Below are 19,476 nucleotides of genomic sequence, written 5' to 3' on the forward strand. Positions count from 1 at the left end.
CAGGGGCCAGGCAGGGGGCTGCTCCACGATGCCCGACCCCAACTGGAGCAAAGCCTCGGCCAGGTCCCGGCCCAGGCGCTTTGCGTGCTCCCTTGCCCCCCATGCTGCACATCCAGCTTGTCCGCACACGCAATCCCAAGAGGGGCCAGATGGAGCAGGGGCCTCGGCTTTGTGGGCCGGACCCCCGGGGTCTCCCTCTGCCAAGGCAGCAGGGCCTAATGGCTGGAGCAGAGGAGGCCTGGGGCTCGTCCTGTGACGGTGGCCTCAGTCTTTCCAACTTGCAATGGGTCTGTTGGCCTGGCCTAGCCCGGGGCACTGGTGGTCTGAGCTCCAGGCTCTATAGGGGTGTCGGGGAGACCCCTGCCCACAATACACCCCAGAAGACGGCGGGAGGCTGACCGTCCCGGGAGATCCGGGAAGCAAACACCGGGAGCCGGGCTCATCCGGGAGCGCCTGGCCCTTTAAGGACTCTCCCGCGTCGCTCCTAGCATCACCGGCCGCGCCAGCCAACTGCGCGGCGGGGTGGGCGGGGCGAGAGGAGCGCCAGCCAATGGCGCGGCGGCGAGGGCGGGGCCGGCGGAACGCGGGAAGCGGCCGCGCGGGGAGGCGGAAAGTGGCAACATTGTTGCGGGTCCCGGGGCGAAGGTTCCATCCGGCCGCGCGCCGCCAACCGCAGCGGCCCCGAGCCCGGCTCTGGCTCCCCGCGCGGCCGCTCCCCCGGCCCCGGGCCCGGGCCGCCCCATGGAGAACTTCCAGAAGGTGGAGAAGATCGGCGAGGGCACGTACGGCGTCGTGTACAAGGCCAAGAACAAGGTCACGGGCGAGGTGGTGGCGCTCAAGAAGATCCGCCTGGACACGTGAGCGCGGGGGCGGCTGGTCCCGGGGGGCAGGATCCGGCCCGGGCCGAGGTGCGGGGCAGGCCCCGCGGGGCCCTGCCTGCCTGCGAGCCCAGGGGCGTCTCTGGTGCGGGGCTGCCCCCTTGAGGCCCGTGGGTGGGCCTGGTGGCTGGGGGGGGCGGCCCACCCCCCGGGCTCCCCAGAGCTGGGGCTGGTGCAGTCTGCGGGCGCGGGGCGCAAGAAGCCCCCGTCCATCATCGCCCCTCTGCTCGCCTGGTGGCTTCGTTCCCACACGTTGGCATGTGAGGGGCTCAGCCGGGTCGGGGGGCCGAGGAGACTCACGTGCCCCGGGGTCCTGCTCCTCCCCTCCCCCCTCGCAGGGAGACGGAGGGCGTCCCCAGCACGGCCATCCGGGAGATCTCGCTGCTCAAGGAGCTGAACCACCCCAACATCGTCAAGTAAGTGGGGACGGGGTGGGGGGGGCACTGCAGCCCCTGGGAGCAAGCTCTGTGCAGGCGTCTCACCCCTCTCCCCCCCGCCCAGGCTGCTGGACGTGATCCACACGGAGAACAAGCTCTACCTGGTCTTCGAGTTCCTCCACCAGGACCTGAAGAAGTTCATGGACTCGGCCTCCCTCAGCGGCATGGCACTGCCCCTCATCAAGGTACTGCACCTGCCCGGGCCACTTGCAGCCCTGTGCCTGGTCCCCGTGCCCGTAACCAGCCTCGTCTCCTTCCCCGCAGAGCTACCTGTTCCAGCTGCTGCAGGGCCTGGCCTTCTGCCACTCCCACCGCGTGCTGCACCGCGACCTCAAGCCCCAGAACCTGCTCATCAATGCTGATGGCGCCATCAAGTTGGCCGACTTTGGGCTGGCGCGGGCATTCGGCGTGCCTGTCCGCACCTACACCCATGAGGTGAGGGGACCTGCCCACCCAGCAGCACTCTGGGGTATGCAGGGGCTCTCCCACATGGGCCTTGGCAGGGAGCTCCGGCCTGGGCCAAACACAGTGGCCTCCCCTGTGCTCAGCCCCACTAGTTGAGGCTCTAGCTGGAGGGGGTGACATGCTAGGTCACATGGCTGGACTCCTGGATTCTCTTTGCAGCTACCCCAGAAACCCACTATCTGCTCAAAGCACACTGTCCCACATGTGCCTCAGTTTCCCTTCTGTCCACTGGGGACAGGTGACATGTGCTGCTCCTATGGAGGTGGGGAGGGTGACTTCTCACTTGTTTGGGGCATTAGCCCCTCTGCTGGGCATGACAGTGCCCCTGTCCTGCCCCTCCCCGACCCTCCCAGGTGGTGACTCTCTGGTACCGGGCCCCTGAAATCCTGTTGGGCTGCAAGTACTACTCGACGGCTGTGGACATCTGGAGCTTGGGCTGCATCTTTGCTGAGATGGTGCGTGGCCGTTGTGGGGGGTGCGGGGGTCCCACTCCGTGGCAGGCAAGAATGGCGGGAGGGAAGATGAGCCTTAATATGAGCAGGGCAGGGCAGCTCCCAGTGCAAGCTGGCTCGGAGCCAAGTCCCTGGCGCGGCCCCCATGCCCCCCTTCCCTCCCCCCCAGCTGGAGCTGCAGAGCTAGGCCCCGGGGCTGTGCTGGGCCAGCAGAGACGTCACAACCGGCCACGCAAAGGGCTGCTGACGCCCAGCAGGGCCCAGGGAAGAAAGGGACCTTGTGGACTGGGGTGGGGTGCAGGCCGCAGCGTGCCAGCCTGGTATTTCCTCCTCCCCAGGGCAGGGGGTGTCCTGGGACCGGGTGCTGGCAGAGAGGGTCACATGGAATGGGGTCCATGTCACATTGCGAGGGGGGGAGATGCTTCCCATGGGATTCGGCTCCATCTGGGCACAGCCTTTCTGGGACCTGGTGTTATCCTCGGCAGCCAGGCCCCCCCCACCCGGCCAGTCCCAGTTCAGCCCCCCGCGAGCCTGCCACCCTAACCCCTGCGCAGAGCCCAGTGTCCGGTGCTCAGCAGATTTCCTCCAGGGAAGGCATTGAGTCTAAGTGGCTCGTCAAGCACCTAGACCTCCTACCTGGCCCCCAGGTGCCCCCCATGGTTTTCTTCTGCCCCTCCCAGATCACCCGCCGAGCCCTGTTCCCTGGTGACTCCGAGATCGACCAACTGTTCCGCATCTTCCGCACGCTGGGCACCCCGGATGAGGCTGTGTGGCCTGGAGTCACCTCCATGCCTGACTACAAGCCCAGCTTCCCCAAGTGGGCCCGGCAGGACTTCAGCAAGGTGGTGCCCCCGCTGGACGAGGAGGGCAGGAAGCTCTTGGCTGTGAGTAGTCCGCTACTGGGCCCAAGGTTCGAGGCTCTGGGAGAGCAGGGTCAGAGCTGGTGCCTGGCTTGCCCAGAAGGAAACTAACTTTCTAGTCCCCTCTGTGCTGGGAGCAAACAGGCAGGAGGAACAGCAGGAGAAACCGGGGCTGGGGGAGCTCACGTGCCAGCTCTGGCTCTTAGCATTTTGGGGTGGTGGAGAAGGAGAGTGCAACCCAGCTGGGCTCCCTCGGTTGCCTGGCCTAACCCGCCTCCCCCCTCTCTTCCCCAGCAAATGCTGCACTACGACCCCAACAAGCGCATCTCGGCCAAGTCAGCGCTGGGCCACCCCTTCTTCCGGGATGTCACCAAAGCCGTGCCACACCTGCGCCTGTGAGGCCGCCCCGGGGCAGGGAGCCAATGCCCAGCCTCACCGGAGCCTTTCTCCCTGCCCCTTGCTGCCCAGCTCTGAACTGACTGTGGGGCCCAGAGGGGCCGGGGCCTGACCAGCTCCCACCCTGGGTGCAGGTCCTTGCCCTCGGCGTGGATCAGGCTCTGATGCTGGCAGCAGGGCTCCTCTCCTGTCGCCTTTCCCAGGATCTGCCCCCCTCGTCCCAAGGGCCTTTCACTGGGTTCCCCCCAGCCGCAGCAATTGCTCCGCAGTGACAGGCAGGAACTGCCATGGACCCAGCAAGGAACGGATCCCGCTGCCAGCACCAGCAGCTGGGCCCCTAGGGCTCCTGCCCAGCCTCCGCCTTCCTCTGGCAGGATCGGTCCCTCCCTGTATATCTGCACTGGACCCAGGGGGGTGGCCTCAGTGCTGGGTCTGGCTGCCTCCATGGCAAAGGCAGGGGGTGGGGTGCCCCCCCATACACGTGAAGCTCACAGCTTCTGTGCCCAGAGGCTGCTGGCCTCATGAACTCAGATTGGAGCGAGGGGCAGGGGCTGCTGTGAGCACCACATCCAGGGGGCTTGTCCGTGCCCTGCTATAGCAAATAAGGGAAGAGGTGGGGAGCAGCCCCAGCTGGAGTAACTGTTTCTCCTTGCTAGCTGCTCAAGCGTGGGCCAGAAGCCACATCTCCCTTGCTGGGCACGTGATCCTTCCCCTGGAGCTGGCCTCTTGGTGCTTCCCTCTCTCCAGGGAACAGAGCCCTTTCTCTGACCCCTTGCTGAGCAAGAAAGGCAGGGCCCGGACTGAGCTCCAGATCCAATGGGAACCTGCCAGAGCTAAGGACCAGCATCAGTGCGCACCTGGCGCCAGCAGGAGGGCTGATTCCCAACACAAAGCTCCGGCCCCCTGGTCCTCAGAGCTACTGGAGGGATCGGCAGCAGCTGGGATGGGACTGCTGGCGGCAGCTGGGAGCACAAGGCGCCTCGCGGGGCAGCATGTGCACAGCGTGGTGGGGGGGCGGGTTTTAAAGCAGTTTGTACAGAGTTGATTAGAAAAAGCACCTTGGCCTTTTTTGTAAACGAAGCTCTTTTTTTAAGGCAGATGAGCCCTGTCGAGTAGTTTTGCCTCTGACTCTGTCTTGCCGAGTTTTCATACCAAGCGTCGCGTCTTCTGTACCGAGTTCACGGATCATTAAAAGATTTTCTGCGTTTTAGCCCTGCCCGCAACCAAGGGTTTATTTGCAGAGGCTGAAGCCCAGGTGCTGCTCCTTGCCCTGGCTGCAGTGTTAGCCAGGGCCTTGGGGCTCCACCGTGCTGCGGGCTTTCCGGGAGCCACTCCAGGGAGGTCACCGAGGCCTAGCAGCAGTTCCCGTGGAAGTGATCAGACCTGGGCTTCAAATGCCCTTGGGTCTTCAGCTCTCGGGAATGCGGGTGGCTGGTCACCTAGAGCACAGGGCCAACCCACATCCATCCCCCCAGGGCACTGGGTGTAGGGAGGGGGGGTCTGAAGTCAGAACTGGGGTCAAGAGCTGGGGTTTGGAGTGGGAGACAGGAGTGAGACCCGTCCCCCTTGCCCCTACAAGGCTGCAGTGAGCCCAGAGCCGAGGACATGGGAGAAGTCCTGTGTTCCTCACAAGGATACGCCCCCACTGCAGCTCCTTGCCCCCCTCCAGGCCGGAGAAAGCGGCCCAAGGCCCCAGGGCAGCAGACACCTGCTTGTATAGGGGACTGGAGGCTGCGCAGGCTCCATATACGGCTTCTGGGGCTGACTCAGCCAGGCAGGAGCGTGGCTGCCAGACCGAGCCCCTGGGCCCTGGCAGCACCCCAAGCTCCTGGGCCAGGGGTGCGTCTTTGGGGCTGGGCCCAGGACCCTGGCCTGGGACTGCCGCACCCCAGACCTGGCTGTGCTGGGGCCTCCAGGGCTCGGGCCTGCTTCCTACTCCTGGCCTTTAAGCCCGGTCCCTTACCCACGTGCCCCGCCCCTGTCCACCGGCACTCTGGACATAGGCCCCGCCCCACCCCGTAAGCCCCGCCCAAATTGCAGTTCCCCTTGTATAGGTCACGCCCCTACCCACGAGCCCCGCCTCTTGGCAACAGACCACGCCCCGTCCACAAGTCCCGCCCAAAATTTAGCCCCGCCCTTTCCCTGTGGGCCACGCCCCTGTGGTCCAGGCCAACTCCCTATGCCCCCACTTGGCCCCGCCCCCAGGGCTGGAGTCAGCTTCAGCCTCAGCTGAGCTAATTAGCAGTAATACAATTGAGGTTAAAGGTTAAAATTCTCGCGGGGGCACCCGCTCATGGCCCTCCCTCACACGCCTGTCCATCATGCTCCAGCCCGTCTCTGATTGGCGCTAAAAGAGGCCTGGGCGGCCTTGGGCCCGCCCAACAAGGGGGGGAGTTTGGGTCCCCTGTCAATCAACTCCTACTCGCTCTTTGAGTGGTCGAAGCGGTGCCCTTTTGCCTTGTGATTGGGCAGCGGCGAAGGCATCCCGAGAACTGATTGGTCAGTGTCCTATTGAGTGCCGCCCATTTAGGTCACCTTATTTGTTGTTGATGAAGCCCCCGAAGTCACAGCCGCTCCCATTGGCCTCCTCTTCCGTCACTTAACCTAAGATCCACCCCTTCACGACGCCTACCCTTTCTATTGGCCAACCGCTCTCACCCTCTCCCCGTTCGCCATTGGTCCGATCCCGCTGCCCGTCCCGCCAGTTCTCACCGCTCATTAGTGCGCCGGACCGTGGTGGTCTGACGCAGAGCGCCATTGGTCGGCAGGCCTGGAGGAGGCGGTGCCAGCCTTCAGGTGCCCGGCGCTTATTGGCTGCGCCGCCCCTTATCCCCGCCCGGCGGAGGAGGGTTTGGTTGAGCAGCTGTTTGTGTGCTCGGCGCTGGGGCCGCGACGGGGGAGTCTGCGCCGCTGCCGCCTCCGGTATTGGGGCGGGGGGGAGGGGGTTTTCTGGGGGTGGGGTCTGGGCCGGGGCCTGGGGGGGGGGGCTAAGGGGCCTGGGCCCGGGGGTAAGAGGGGGCGGGGCTGAGGTGGGGGCACGTGAACCTACGGATCATTATTCCCCCCAGCTCAAGGGGCAGTGCCACCCCCCCGGGTCATTGCTCCCCCAGCTCAGGGGGCAGTGCCCCTCTCCGCACGAATCATTCCCTCTCCCCCCAGTTCAGAGGGCACTGCCCCCCCGCACGGGACATTCCCTCCTCCCCCCAGCTCAGGAGGCATTGCCCCCCCCCTCCTTTCCAGGGCTTGGATGCCCTTGCCCTCCCTTCCCATGCCCCCCTCCCCCAAATCAGGGGTTGTCCCCCAGGGGTCAAGGCTTCAGGGGTCCCTGCACCCCTACTTGTGCCCCCCATGCCTGGTTTGTGCCAGGAAGTGGCTTCTCTCCATTCCCCGGCTGGGCAGGGCCCCACTTCTGGTCCAGCTGGAGCAGGCAGTGCCTTTTCCCCTTCCCTCCATCAGGGGCTCAGAGGGCTGTGGGCGAGAGGCCAGCGGCGCTCGCAGGTGAAGTGAGGATTTGGGGGCTCTGTTCCCGGGTCTCAGGTGAGCCCCTCCCGGGGGACCCCCCTGCAGGCAGTGGGTAGCTGCTGCTGGGCCTCCTGGAGCCGCACCGGGCGTCCTGGAGATAACACTGCGGGGGTCGGAGCATCTCCCTCTGGAAACGTTGGACCCGGCCCTATCTGGTGCCCTCCCCTCTGGGTGCTTCTGTGCCTCGCTCTTCTTTTAGGGGGTGCAGAAATGGGCTCAACCCCCAGGCTTCCTTCGCAGCTCGCGTTTCCCTTCTTGGTGGTGGGTGCACGGATTTGCTCCCACGGCCTTGCTGCCGGCCCCACTGGATGGCGCCTGGGTCCGGGGCCTCATGCAGGCTCTGGGGGGTGCTCTGGTGGGGCGTCTGGAGCCTGCTGCTCAAGCTGGCGATGCCAGATCCGATCCCTGGTCACGAAGCCTGACAAAGCCATGCACAACTCTGGTTCCTCCCGTGACATCGGCTCTGACGACTTCTGGAGATAGGCCTGGATTTGACCAAATTGCTACTTGTTCGGGCTTGTGGCAGTGGTGAGGAACAGCCTGGTGCTGGGAAGCAGCATCCCCAGGGCAGCAGGCAAGACATGCTGGGGAGCAGAGGATCTTGCCCTTGCTCTGCCTGAACGGGGCCCCAGCGGCGGGTCCCTGCAGCTGTTCCTCAGGGCGTGGATGGACCCCCAGGCTGGAGTCAATGGAATCGGAGGCCCAACGACGTGTGGGTGAAGCAGGAGAGTTGCTACCTGGCCATGGTGACTCCTTCATGTGGCGTTAAGCAACCTGTGGGCAGCGGCTGGGCTGCTGGGGCTGGGGGAGGCTGGTGAGGGGGGAGCGCCACGGAGCTTGAGTGCGAGCAGCAGCTGCCGTGGGGGCTGCTGCTAGGACAGTACCTGGAAGCTAATGAAGATGAGCCTGGCCCCCGCTGAGGCTGGGGTGGGGCCTCGGGGCCTTCCTGCTACTCTGTTAAGAGGGGAGGAAGCCAAGCATATATCTGGGGAACCTGCCTAGATTCACCAGGGACTTGGGGGTGGGACCGGGGCCCATCTCCCAGAGCGAAGAGCCCCACTTCTCTTGTCCCATTGCAGGATATCGCCCGGATCCAGCTGAGGCCCCAGCTTCTCTGCTCTCAGATTCATACATGTTAGGGTCAGAAGGGACCTCAGTAGATCATCTCGTGGTAACCCTCGCTCCAAGAATGCCCATGGACGCTAGTGGCTTGGGCATTGGAAGGGCCGTGCGAGTAGCTGCACCCATACCTGCGGTTTGGGGTGTTTAGGCGCTTGCTCGCTGGCTGGTGGCAATGTTGGGAGCCCCAGGCAGGCCGGAGCCCTGTGCGCTGTTCTGGTGGTGGCTGTTGGTGCCGCAGGCGATTGGGACAGAGGAAAAGTCTCGCTGGCAACAGGAAAGCAGTTAACCCAGGCAGGCTGTTGCAACCCACCTCGGGCTCTCTCGGGAGATGCCCCTTCTCTGCCAGCACAGCTTAGACGGGCCTGCTGCAGCCTCCCAGAGCCAGGGCCGTCGGGGGTGGGGGAGTCTAGCCAGCCCTGCACCTGCCTTCCATTGTGCTAGGAGTTCACTTGCTGTGGGGATCTGCTGCCTCAGCCCACACAGGTTTAACTTGCTCTGGGTGGCAGCAAGGGACACCGTCTCTCCTCGCCCACAGAGGTCAGGTGTGTGAGAGCCTGGCTCCAGGAATGACCTTGACCCCCGCTCAGCTGCTGGGCTGGCGCTGCCTTGGCGCTCCCGCAGCCCCTTGTGGAACGGAAGGGGGTGGATGGTAGGGGAGGAGGTGCAGTTGGCTGCACTTCTCATTGCCTGGTGGCTCCTGATTTTGCTCATCAGACCTGGCTGGTCAGGTGCGTTCGTAGTAGCGGTGGCTCAGTTCACAGCAGCTGCGTTGCACCCAGAAGCGGGTCCTTTCGGAGGTCTGGGCTGCAGCTGGGGGCTGGCGGAGTGAGCTTTGACCTACTAGGAATTGGTTCCCTAGCCAGCAGGGAGACCCGGGGTGAGCGAAGGAAGCTGGATGGACCTGGGCTCCTTGAAGCTGCTTGCTGCTGATTGGTGGGTGTTAGCCCATCAGATCCCAGTGCTGGACACCCTGGATTTAGCAGGTGTGAGCAGCATGGGGACAGCATGCGTCTGTCCCAGCTGGGATCCTGGATCCTTCCTAGCTTCTCATTAGGTGTGGTTGTGCCTAGGGGCCACCCCGGGATGCTGCTCAGTGCTGGGAGAGTCAAGCAGCCTGGTACCAGGGAGCTCACAGATGAAGGAAGGGCTGAGGCCATTGTGGGGCAGGACCTCACTTCCGGGATGGGCCCATGGTGCTTCGCTGCCTGCTGTAATGAATTGGGGAGGCATTGAGCTCTAGAGTCAGCTCGTGCTCCAGGGCTGTCTTGCTCTCCCCATGACAGGCATCCCTGCCGGGATTGGGGGGCCTCTTGAAAACTAGCCGCGAGCCTCTGCCTTGGCTTCCCTTAGGAGGGGATGCGGATGCAGGAGTTGGGAGATGAGGACAGAGCGAGTCTTCGCAGCAGGGTGGTGAGCTGGTTGGTGTATGTGGTCTACCCACCTTCACCACCTGGGAGACTGGGCCCCTTGGCGGCCTACAAGCAAAGCCCAGTTACATCTTCAGGATGCTTTTCAACCCACACCTGCTTCGGTGACCTCAGGCATTCACATTGCTATGTTTAGCTTCAGCCTGCTGGGCCTTGCTGAACGGCCGGGCCTTGCTGAACGGCCGGGCCCTGCCCCTCTCCGGCCCTGGCTGGGTAACAAGAGAACGAACACGGGGGTCCTCCAGTAATGTGTAGGGGCCTAGATCCCAGAGATTGGGTCTGCCAAACTCATGGTCCTGGGAGCTGCCCTCCCTGTCTGCTGCTTCCCTCTGGCCCCATTCGGAGCTGACCAGAGCCACACTCTGTAACCGATGCAGCAGCAAAGTTGAGCTTTTTGGCCCTGGGAATGCGGCCCTTGCGTAACTGCTCCTTTCGGGAAGGGCCGTGAGCAGGAAGGAAGCACTCTTCCCCGCTGCGGCCCGGCTCGGCACTAGGGACCTGGACATCGTGCTCGGGTGGCTTCTAGAGCCCTGGCTCTGGGTTTCCATTGCCTTCCTGCTTTAGAAGCAGTGTGGCAGCTTATGGTTTTGCTGATGGGCTGGGTATGGCTGGCTCCAGCACTTGCCTGCTCGCTGCTTGCAGTGTGTCCCGCTTGCGTTGGCCTGAGCTCTGCTCGCTCTGGGAAGCAGATGGGGAAGGGGAACAGGAGCCTGGCAACAGGCCAGAAGGCTACTGGAAGGCAGGCTGGCAGTGGGAGCCCTCAAGCAGGGCATGCAGCACAGAGATCTGAGCGGTCAGCAGCGTTGGGCACCTGGTCAGAGGCCTCTCCCCACTTGGGACCTTGCGAGTGGGGGGGGGGGTCTCGAAGGAGGCAGAAAATCATTTATTTCCTGAGGGTGTTTTGGCCCTTGGGTCTGGATCCGAGCCCGGCCTGCCTGGGTCAGAGGCTGCTGGTGCTGGTTGTGGGGGCAGGAAGCAGCCCTGAGAGGGTGCCCTGTGGCCCCACAGACCGGGAGATGGGGCAGGAAACATACCTCATCTTGCTCGTTAATCCATGAGCTAACGGGTCGGCTTGGTGCTCCTGTCCTTCCTGGCTGAGGGTCTGTTAGGTCAGATGCAGCTGCCAAGGGGTTTTCTCCAAGGGGCTCTACTAGCACCAGCCCATGCCAAACGGGCCCTTCTGCCACTGCAGCATGCCGTGGAGGTGCCTGGAGCCAGCTCCCAGCCACATCAGTGCATGGCTGGCTGTGTACCCCCTCACCCATCCTTGGCATTGCAGTTGTCCCCCAGATCCCCTCCACCCTGTTAGAGTTCCCACGTGGCTGTCCCAGCTCTGTCTGCATCAGCAGCTGGGGCCTTAGCCTCCCCGGTACTAGCGCTGGCCTCTCACTGGGCCCTTGAGCAAGGCTCTGGCTCTGGTACCCCAGTGGCCTTGGGCAATGCTACTACATTCCCATGGCTAGTGAGAGTTAACTTGCTTCTGCCCGTCCAGCTGAGGCTGGCAGCAGAGCCCCCTGGCTCGTGAATGCTTCCCTGGTGCGCCAAGGCAGGCAGAGCCCCTGCAGAGGGGCAGAAGGGACCAGTCCCATGTACTGGGGTGGGGGGTGCCCTGTCTGCCTTTTGGAGGTAGCACCAGGAAGGACAGGCCAAGTAACCTGCCTGCCAGCATCTGCAGCACGCTCTCCAGGACCTAAGGAGTGCAGAACAGTTGAGGACCCTGCCTCCCCCACCCTTCCCCAGGGGTTCCCTGCAGATTGCCAGGGTAGCCCCAAGCCGGGGGGTGGGGGGAGCAGAGCCCAGGGCACATGTCAGTCCACACACATGAATAGACAGACTGCCGGGCCTGTGCCGCTTGCTGTGCAGGGAGCTGTGCCCCCTCCCCTGTGCGGAGCAGGCCAGAGGTGCTGCCCTGACCCCGGCCCCGCGTGGTCCCAGGCGCGTTCGGATCCCAGCTCATCCGGGAAGGAGAGCTGCCAGGATTGCTGACTCACTCCGGCGCTCACAGCAAGCGCCTGGAGCCTGCTTCTTTTTGCTGGCTGCTCTGCTCCTTAAGTTGGGGTGGGGGGCAGATCTAAGTTGTCTGCTCTCACACAGGCGTAACGGGCTGCTGTGGCTGGTGGGAGGGCTCCAGGGCCAGCCTCTGGTATGTGGTGGGGCCCTAACTCTGCCCCAGCTGGCTGGTCTGCAGAAAGAGATAATCCCTCTGAAGCCTGTGAAGTACCAAACCTCCCCCTGCTATGGCCCGGCCCTGGACAGTGTCCTCTGACCCCAGTCCTCCGTTTCCTCCCCCCGCCACTCTCCAGCACTGCTGACCGGCTTCTCTTGCAGGCCTGCTGAGCCACCCCGGCCCTGTTGTGCTCACAGCTGAGCCCCCACCCCCCCAAGAGCTGGTGTGCGCTGCCGAGGTCTCCGAGCAGCTGGGCCCCGGGCGCTACCACAGGCCAGGCCATGACCAGCAGAGGTGCCGCCAGGCCCAACGGTCAGTCACAAGCCAGCAAGATCTGTCAGTTTAAGCTGGTGCTGCTGGGTGAGTCGGCTGTGGGCAAGTCCAGCCTGGTGCTGCGCTTCGTCAAGGGGCAGTTCCACGAGTACCAGGAGAGCACCATTGGGGGTGAGTCGCTGCTTGCCTTTGCTCCAGTCCAGGCGTCCTGCCCACATGGCTGTAGAGAGCCCGGGCTCCCAGCCTGCAGTGAGCAGCAGGGAGGCAGCTCAGCTGCTGGGGCTGCTTGCTGCTGCTTGAGGGGGTGCTCGCAGCTGCAGTGGGTCGTGTTGTCATGCAGGTGGAGCACTGGGGGGAGGGGGGATTAAACATCTGGATCTGGTTCCTCCCAGGAAGAGCTGGGGGAGGCTGAGGCTTTGACTTGGAATGACCTAACTGGGGGCAGGGCACAGTGTAGGGCCTCAATCTCCCAGGGCCTGATGAGACCTTGGGGTGCTCTCCCCTCACCACCCAAGGGGCAGGGCCTAGCCTGCTGACTCCTCTCCCCACTTGCCTTTGCCAGCGGCGTTTCTCACACAGTCTGTCTGCCTGGATGACACAACGGTTAAGTTTGAGATCTGGGACACGGCCGGCCAAGAGCGGTACCACAGCCTGGCCCCCATGTACTACCGGGGTGCCCAGGCAGCCATCGTGGTCTATGACATTACCAACCAGGTAGGCCTGCTTCACACCTTGCTCAAAGATTCTCAGAAGTTTAGGGCTGGAAGGGACCTTGTGAGATCATTGGGTCTGGCCCCCCTGCTTTAGGCAGGAAAGACTGTAAATAACCAGCAAGGTGTGTGTCCAATCTCCTTTTGAAAATCTCCGGGATAGGTGCCTGCACCACCCCTGCTGGGAGCCCATTCCAGGGTCTGGTCACACAAACCATAAAGAAGTGTTTTTTGGGTTCTTTGTGTTTTTGGGGGGTGTTTTGGTTCTTTGTGTTTTTGGTGGATCCAATCTGACTCCTCCTAGGAGTTTATGACCATTGCTCCTGGCTTTGCCCTGGGGCGCTTTGGTGAATAGTTGTTTGCCTAGTCCTTGATACTCACCCCAGATATTTGTCAGCTGCCACCAAATCTTGCCCCCCCCCTCCCCCCCTCCCAAAGTAGTCTTATTTTCTAGGCTCAACAGTCCCATATCTGTCTGCCTTTCCTCATGGCTATCTCTTAAGGAGGGGCTGGTGGCCAGCTCTTCCAGGCAGTCCGCAGGGCTCCCTGCTTCTGCTCCCTGGTAGGAAGTGGGTAAGACTTTGCAGCCTTCTCAGGTGTGGTGCGTTTGGCTCAGGGACCACATACTGGTAGAATGCAGGGGGCTGAAGTCTGGGCCACAGGGGGAGCCCTTGTCCGCCACATAGATGGAGGCCTCCATACAGTGCTGCAGAGGGGCCCTGCGGCTCCATGCCCCTTGCCAGGTGTGGGTGGCTGGGAGCCACTTGCTGCTGCCATCCAGGCCAAGATCTAATGCCTTGTCCCTCCCCCTCCAGGAGACGTTTGCACGAGCAAAGACATGGGTGAAGGAGCTACAGCGGCAAGCCAGCCCCAACATCGTGATTGCCCTGGCAGGCAACAAAGCTGATCTCGCCAATAAGCGCATGGTGGAATATGAGGTGAGGAGCCAAAGTCAGGGCTGGCATGCCTCTTGACCCCCTCCCTCAGCTCCCTGGGGTCTCCTGACCCACAGGCTTCCAGCTGGGGCCCAAGAGACCAAGGACCAGGACAAGAAGTCATTGGATGCCTGGGGGGGGGGTGCAACCGCCCCACACATGTGACCCCGTCCTCTAGGAAGGACCTGCTCTGCAGCTATATGCAGGGCTCACTCTGGCACCTCCATCTCTTCCAGGAGGCACAGGCCTACGCAGATGACAACAGTCTGTTGTTCATGGAAACCTCGGCCAAGACGGCTATGAATGTTAACGACCTCTTCCTGGCAATAGGTGAGACCCTGGCAGAGGCATGGGCAGTTGGATTGTGGAGCTGCCTAGTCCCACAGTCCCAGAATGGAGACTGCAGTCAGGGGAGAGCCCCTTGTCCTGCTGCTGGAGCACTTGACTGACCTATCGAGTCCCCCCTTGCACTCTAGACAGTGCTGCAAGGCCCTGGGGTTAGTGGAGACCAGAACGCTATTGGCAGTGGTGCTTGGTCAGGAGGATCCGGAAGGGAGATCAGAGGGGAGGCTGCTGTCTGCTCAGCTGGGTCTGTCTAGCAGTGCAGCACTTGGCACCTACTAGAGGCTCTTTGGTGCCTGGCTGCTTAGCACTTCTGATGTCTGGGATGGAGCGTTGGCACTACCTAGCCCTGGGGCCACTAGGCCCCCTGCTTGGGCTTGTGGGCTGGGGAAACAGTGGCAAGCAGGCCAAGCTCCTGAACCCAGGGAAGGGTGGCCTGGGGCTGGGAGATGTCAGGCAGGGGCAGCTCTGTTCCTTCTCTCCCCTCACACTCACTCTCTCTTGCTGTCTCCTCCCTGCAGCAAAGAAGCTGCCAAAGAGCGAGCCCCAGAGCACGAGCGGTGCGGCAGGGCGGCCCCGGGGCGTGGACCTCCACGAGCAGAGCCAGCAGAACAAGAGCCAGTGTTGTAGCAACTGAGGGGGCGCGAGTGGCCGGCGCACGAGGAAGAGCGACGATGTAACCTCCCCCTGCCCCCGCCCCCTGGCGCCTGCCCTCCGGCAGCTCCCGCTAACGGCACTTTTTACTGCTTTGACACCGCCAGGCGCCCGCCACCGCCACCTGCGGGATGCGACCAACTGCCTGCCCGCTGGGGACAGCAGCTTCCCAACACAAACTCTTCTTCACTTTGTATTATAGGCGCCACTCGCTCCTGCAGCTGCTCGTCCCCCGCCCCGACCCCTCGCCTGGTAACGCCTGTCCTCGGTCTGCTAACATCTCTCTTGCCCTCCCCTTTCCCACGCGGGGCAGGAGCTGAGTGAAAGGGGCAGCGGGGACCCTGCGGGCAGCTGGATTGCTCCCGGTGGCGCAGCTTCAGGGGGTGTCTCCTTTTTTTTCTTTCTTTCCCCCTTCTTTCATGGATCCATTGTTTTAATTCCTCTCCTGTTCCCATGTGCAGGGGGGAAGCTGCAGTGTCCTTAATTTTTACCCAGGTGGCCTTTTTTTATTTTTTCTGTCAAGGGTTGGAAGTGATTTTGGGGAATGGGGGTGATGAGCATCTGGCCCCTGCTAGCCTGGGGCCTAGGACCCCCTCCCCCATCACCCTGTGCATGCCTAGAACCCCCAAATGCACTTCCACAACCAGGCAGTTGTTCTGTTGCTTTCCCCTTCCCTGTAACCCGGCCTCACCTAGGCCAGGCCCACGTGCCTCATGTCTCTCTGCTGGGGCCCAGTGCTGTCTGGCAGACCCACCTGGGCATGGGTGTTTTGAGGTGGGGGTGTCATTGGGGGTGACCCCTCCCTTGTACTCTCCCTCCGGCCTCCACAGTTGCCCAGGGCCCTTTCCACTTGCACTTTAGTCACAGACGTCCACACGGGCTGCACCTTGGGTCAAGGTCAGGTCATGCGCGCGGGTGTTCGCGGGGAAGGGGCCGTTGCCCAACTTCCACCGCCTTCTTTGGAGGATCTTCTCAAAGGCTTTGTGCTTCATGGAGCAGAGGGGCTAGGCACCTTCAGTCCCCTGGGACAGGGTGAGGGTGGGGGGAATGAACCAAGCCTAAGTAGGTGGAGACGGGAGCCTCATGCCTCCCTGAGCAGAGCTGGGGTGTGGGGAATTGGCCTGGCAAGGGTGGGGAACCCGGGGGCCTGGGAAGGGCCAGACTGGGAATCCTGCTCCATGCGGGAAGAAACTTGGGCTGGAGATGGTTTTTTCCAGGCCCCTGGCAGGGGATGGGGGTGGCCTGGAGGCCCTGGCAAGCTCCACCCCACAGGCTCCTGGCACCAGCACAACAGGGGGGGCGCTGCCACAGCGTGGGGTGAGCATCCCTTCTCCCCAAGCCCTCACGCATAGCTGTTATGGGCATCACAGCCTCAGTTACACAGCACCTCTCGGCAGAGGCTTTGGGTCACAAGCCCTGTCTCCGCTGCCCACGGTGCTGGGCTGTGGGTGTCTGCAGGCATTTTACCCTCGCCTCTGCCGGCTGTCCACGGTGCGGCCGAGCCCACGTGGATTGCACGTGCCTCTGCCAACCTTTCCCGGGCAGGACCCTGGTCCCACCAGGCCTCTGTCAACCCCGTTCTTGCTGCAGTGACCCACCGCTAGCCTCTGCCTCTAGCCCCCCTGCATCCACCCCCTTCGCTGGGGTGGGGAATACCGTCTACACCCTCCTCCACTTCCCAGGCAGCGTTGGCTCTAGGGGCACGGCAGGATCAGGCCCCCACCCTCCCTTACAGGCTGGTCTCTTTCTGGCTCAAAGCCTGGACCAAATTGGGACACTGCAGCTTGAAAGCTTTTTTTTTTTTTTTTCCTCCCCCCCCCCCCCCCCCCCCCCCCTTCCTGGCTCTTTCCTTTGATCGGTTTTGGGTTTTTTTTTTCTTTTGGTTCTTTTTGCTTTTTGAGAGAGCTCCTCCATCGCCCTGAAATAACAATCATGGTAACACCCCACTGCTGACTGACCCATGTATTTAATGTAAGTAAACCAGAAACCAGTGTATTCGACTGGCGGCTGCTGCCTGGTATCTGGGGACAGGGGAGCGTGGCTGGGAGTTGGGCATGGGGAGCATTTGCAGTCTTGCCTTCCCCCCTGCAGTGCTGGAATTGGAGCTGGGGGGGAAGAATAAACTGGGGCAGAGCCTGGGCCTCTGCCAGGCCTGGGGATTGCCCTACTCTGCTGGGAGCAAGCAGCAGATTTCATAGACATTAGGGCTGGAAGGGACCTCAGAAGATTGAGTCCAGCCCCCTGCCCCAGGGGCAGGAAGTCAGCTGGGGTTGCAGGATCCCAGCAAGATAAGCATCCAAACTTTTCTTGAAGGCGTTCCACGTAGGTGCATGAACCACCTCCGGTGGCAGGCTGTTCCAGACCTTGGGGGCTCGGAAAGTAAAGAAATTCTTCTTTACGTCCAGCCTGAAACGGTCGTGGAGGAGTTTGTGACCATTCAACCTCGTCATCCCTTGGGGTGCTCTAGTGAACAATTGTTCCCCCAGATCCTGGTGAGCACCCCGATTTAAACTTATAGGTGGCCACGAGATCACCCCAAGCCTGCGCTTTTCCAGGCTGAAGAGTCCCATGGCTCAGCCTGTTGTCATAAGGTCTGTTTTCCTGACCTGATCATGCGTGTGGCTCTCCTCTGCACTCTCTCAAGCTTCTCCACATCTTTTTTTGAACTGAGGAGCCCAAAACTGGATGCAGTACTCCAGCTGTGGCCTCACGAAGGCCGAGTACAACAGGAGAATGACATCCTGGGATTTGCTTGAGGAGCATCTCTGGATGCAAGCCAGCGTTTTGCTTGCTTTACTGGCCGCGGCATCACATTGAAGGCTCATCTTATCTTTGTGGTCAAGAAAGGGACCCTCAAGTCCCTTTCACCTGTAGTGCTAACTGGTGTATCACTGTCGAGCCTATAAGGATGCTGCAGATTTCTCCTCCCAAGGTGGAGAACCTTGCATTTTTTGGTGTTAAACACCATCCGGTTCACATCCACCCATTTCTTGAGCCTGTGAAGGTCAGCCTGGATGGCCCTCCTGCCCTCAGGTGTGGATTTTTTACCCCAGAGTTTGGTATCATTGGTGAAGTTGGCCAGGCCCCTTCTGACTCCAAGGTTCTGCTCCCAGTTCCCAGGAGATATTATTATTTTATTTTATTTTATTTTATTTTTTTTTAAGCTGCAGAAGGGCGCAGGGGCATCAGGGAGGGATGGTGTGGACCCCCTGCCAGGTTGCCCATGCCCCTGCTTGTCCTAAGGCCTCACACCAGTGCTCTCAGATCTTCCCCTGGTGGGAAGTGCACTGAGCTTGGCCAAGGGTGCCTGCAGTCACTGCTTCTAGCCCAGCCATGGGTGCAACCCACTGCCCCTTCCCCAGAGGCTCAGCTCTGTCCTCCAGGCTTGCTGCCCCTGGCCCCTGAGCAAGGGCTGTTCCCCTGGGGCTGTGCAGACTGGGAGCAGATCCTAGCAACCCGTTTGGGAAGCAATGTGGCAGCCCCTCAGGTCCAGGAGCAGCAGAGACGGGCAGGCTTCAGTCTTGGGTGCAGCAGCAGCATCTCCTGGGGCTCCTGGACTTTGTTTCACACACTTAGTCTGGCCCCGTCCCTGGAGGTGCAGATCCTGGTGTGCTGCCCCCCTGGGCGATGTGAGCTGCCTGGGTGTCGTTCCCTTGGCCTGCTCTGAAACAAGCTTGGGGCTTGGCCCCAGGCCCCACGGGGGTTACGGTAAGGCTGTGGCAGGCTCTGCTGGGGTCTCCCACCTCAGTACTCCTGTGTGCTTGGAGCTGTGCCCAGGTGGCTCCTGGCGCCAGCCTAGCCCTGCCCCTTGATCACACAAGCTAATGGGAATCAAAGAGGCCGGTTCCGGTCCACCCCAGCCTCGGCTCCGGGTGCAGGTTGGAGCGGGGATGGAGGGAGGGCCTGGGCTTCTCCCTCCATTCCTGCCTCCATCTGCGGGGCTAGGGCCAGGGGGTGAGAGTATGGGAGAAAAGGAAGGAGCCAGCACCCAGATTAAACCACCTGCAGCCCCTGATAAGGCTGGGGTTGGTAAACATATGGGTGTTGCCTGGTCCTGGGGGTAGCTTGGGCTGGCAGTTGCCAGGGACCTACTGCCCATCTGGCTGTGGCAGCTGAATGTGCCAGCTCTCTCCTTGCCTTCCTGTTCCTCGGCGCTGCAACCCCCCCTGCCACGAGCTCACGGGAGGCAGAGGGGGAAGCCAGAGGGGCCCTGGGCCAGTCGTGGCCACGCCAGCTGTACAGGTGGGCTCTGCTTACCAAAGGGGTGGGTGCAGGCAATGCTCCTCTACTTGTTGCCATGTAAGCAAGGTCTTGGGTCTGTGGTCAGTTCTGCCTCTGTGCTGTGGGGTGGAGGCTCAAGTCTGTGCAGAAGGCTGGGGAGCCGGCCTGGGCCCTTCTATCCCTGGAGCAGCAGCTTGTGCTGGGGTGCAGAGTTGGGGGAAGGAGCCTGCATCTCCATGGAGCCCCCTGCCCCTCCTGGGCCAGAGCCAGTTCTTGTGGGGGGCCTGACATCTGCATGGCCCCAGCCCCAGCTGCACCCTCCAACTGGCCTGGTGCCAGCCAGGGTGGTGTGAGGATGGGAGCCAATGTGGCTGCCTGTTCCCAGCCCTGCTGCTGCCATAAATCACCCAGCTTCCTCTTCCTGGGAAGTGGGGGGAGACGCTACCTGGGAACTTGCCCTGGGTTTGAGTAGAAGCCCCCCCAGCAGGGCACTGCCTCATCCCAGTGCTGCCAGGGGGGTCCTGCCTTAGCCCCTGCCCTGCAGTTGGTGGGGGTCTGGGCAGTGCCTTGCTTGTGGGGTGACCCCGAGACCCTGGAGCCCTCTGCCCTGCACCT

General features: G+C 62.3%; 2 protein-coding genes across 5 annotated transcripts; both read left to right on the plus strand.

Moving 5' to 3' along the window:
* The first annotated feature begins 588 nt into the window (after nt 1-588).
* Nucleotides 589-4,698, plus strand: CDK2 (cyclin dependent kinase 2). The gene is made up of 7 exons (XM_019500155.1): nt 589-857; nt 1,217-1,294; nt 1,380-1,500; nt 1,580-1,750; nt 2,134-2,235; nt 2,913-3,116; nt 3,387-4,698. The coding sequence occupies exons 1-7, from the start codon at nt 742-744 to the stop codon at nt 3,489-3,491; spliced, it is 897 nt and encodes a 298-aa protein (XP_019355700.1). The 5' UTR covers nt 589-741; the 3' UTR covers nt 3,492-4,698.
* A 1,608-nt stretch (nt 4,699-6,306) lies between these two features.
* Nucleotides 6,307-16,640, plus strand: RAB5B (RAB5B, member RAS oncogene family). Of its 4 annotated transcripts, XM_019487025.2 has the most exons (7): nt 6,333-6,410; nt 6,945-7,025; nt 11,888-12,170; nt 12,562-12,713; nt 13,525-13,647; nt 13,881-13,974; nt 14,508-16,640. In XM_019487025.2, exons 3-7 carry the CDS (start codon nt 12,008-12,010, stop codon nt 14,621-14,623), a joined length of 648 nt encoding a protein of 215 aa, XP_019342570.1. In that variant the 5' UTR covers nt 6,333-6,410; nt 6,945-7,025; nt 11,888-12,007; the 3' UTR covers nt 14,624-16,640. The 4 variants fall into 4 exon arrangements, with proteins under 4 accessions (XP_006267725.1, XP_019342570.1, XP_014460792.1 ...); XM_006267663.4 differs by lacking the exon at nt 6,945-7,025 and having other exon boundaries at nt 6,307-6,410; XM_014605306.3 differs by lacking the exon at nt 6,333-6,410 and having other exon boundaries at nt 6,575-7,025.
* Nucleotides 16,641-19,476: the final 2,836 nt, after the last annotated feature.

Source organism: Alligator mississippiensis, chromosome 15, assembly GCF_030867095.1.
Source record: "Alligator mississippiensis isolate rAllMis1 chromosome 15, rAllMis1, whole genome shotgun sequence".
In the NCBI taxonomy this organism is placed as follows: domain Eukaryota; kingdom Metazoa; phylum Chordata; order Crocodylia; family Alligatoridae; genus Alligator; species Alligator mississippiensis.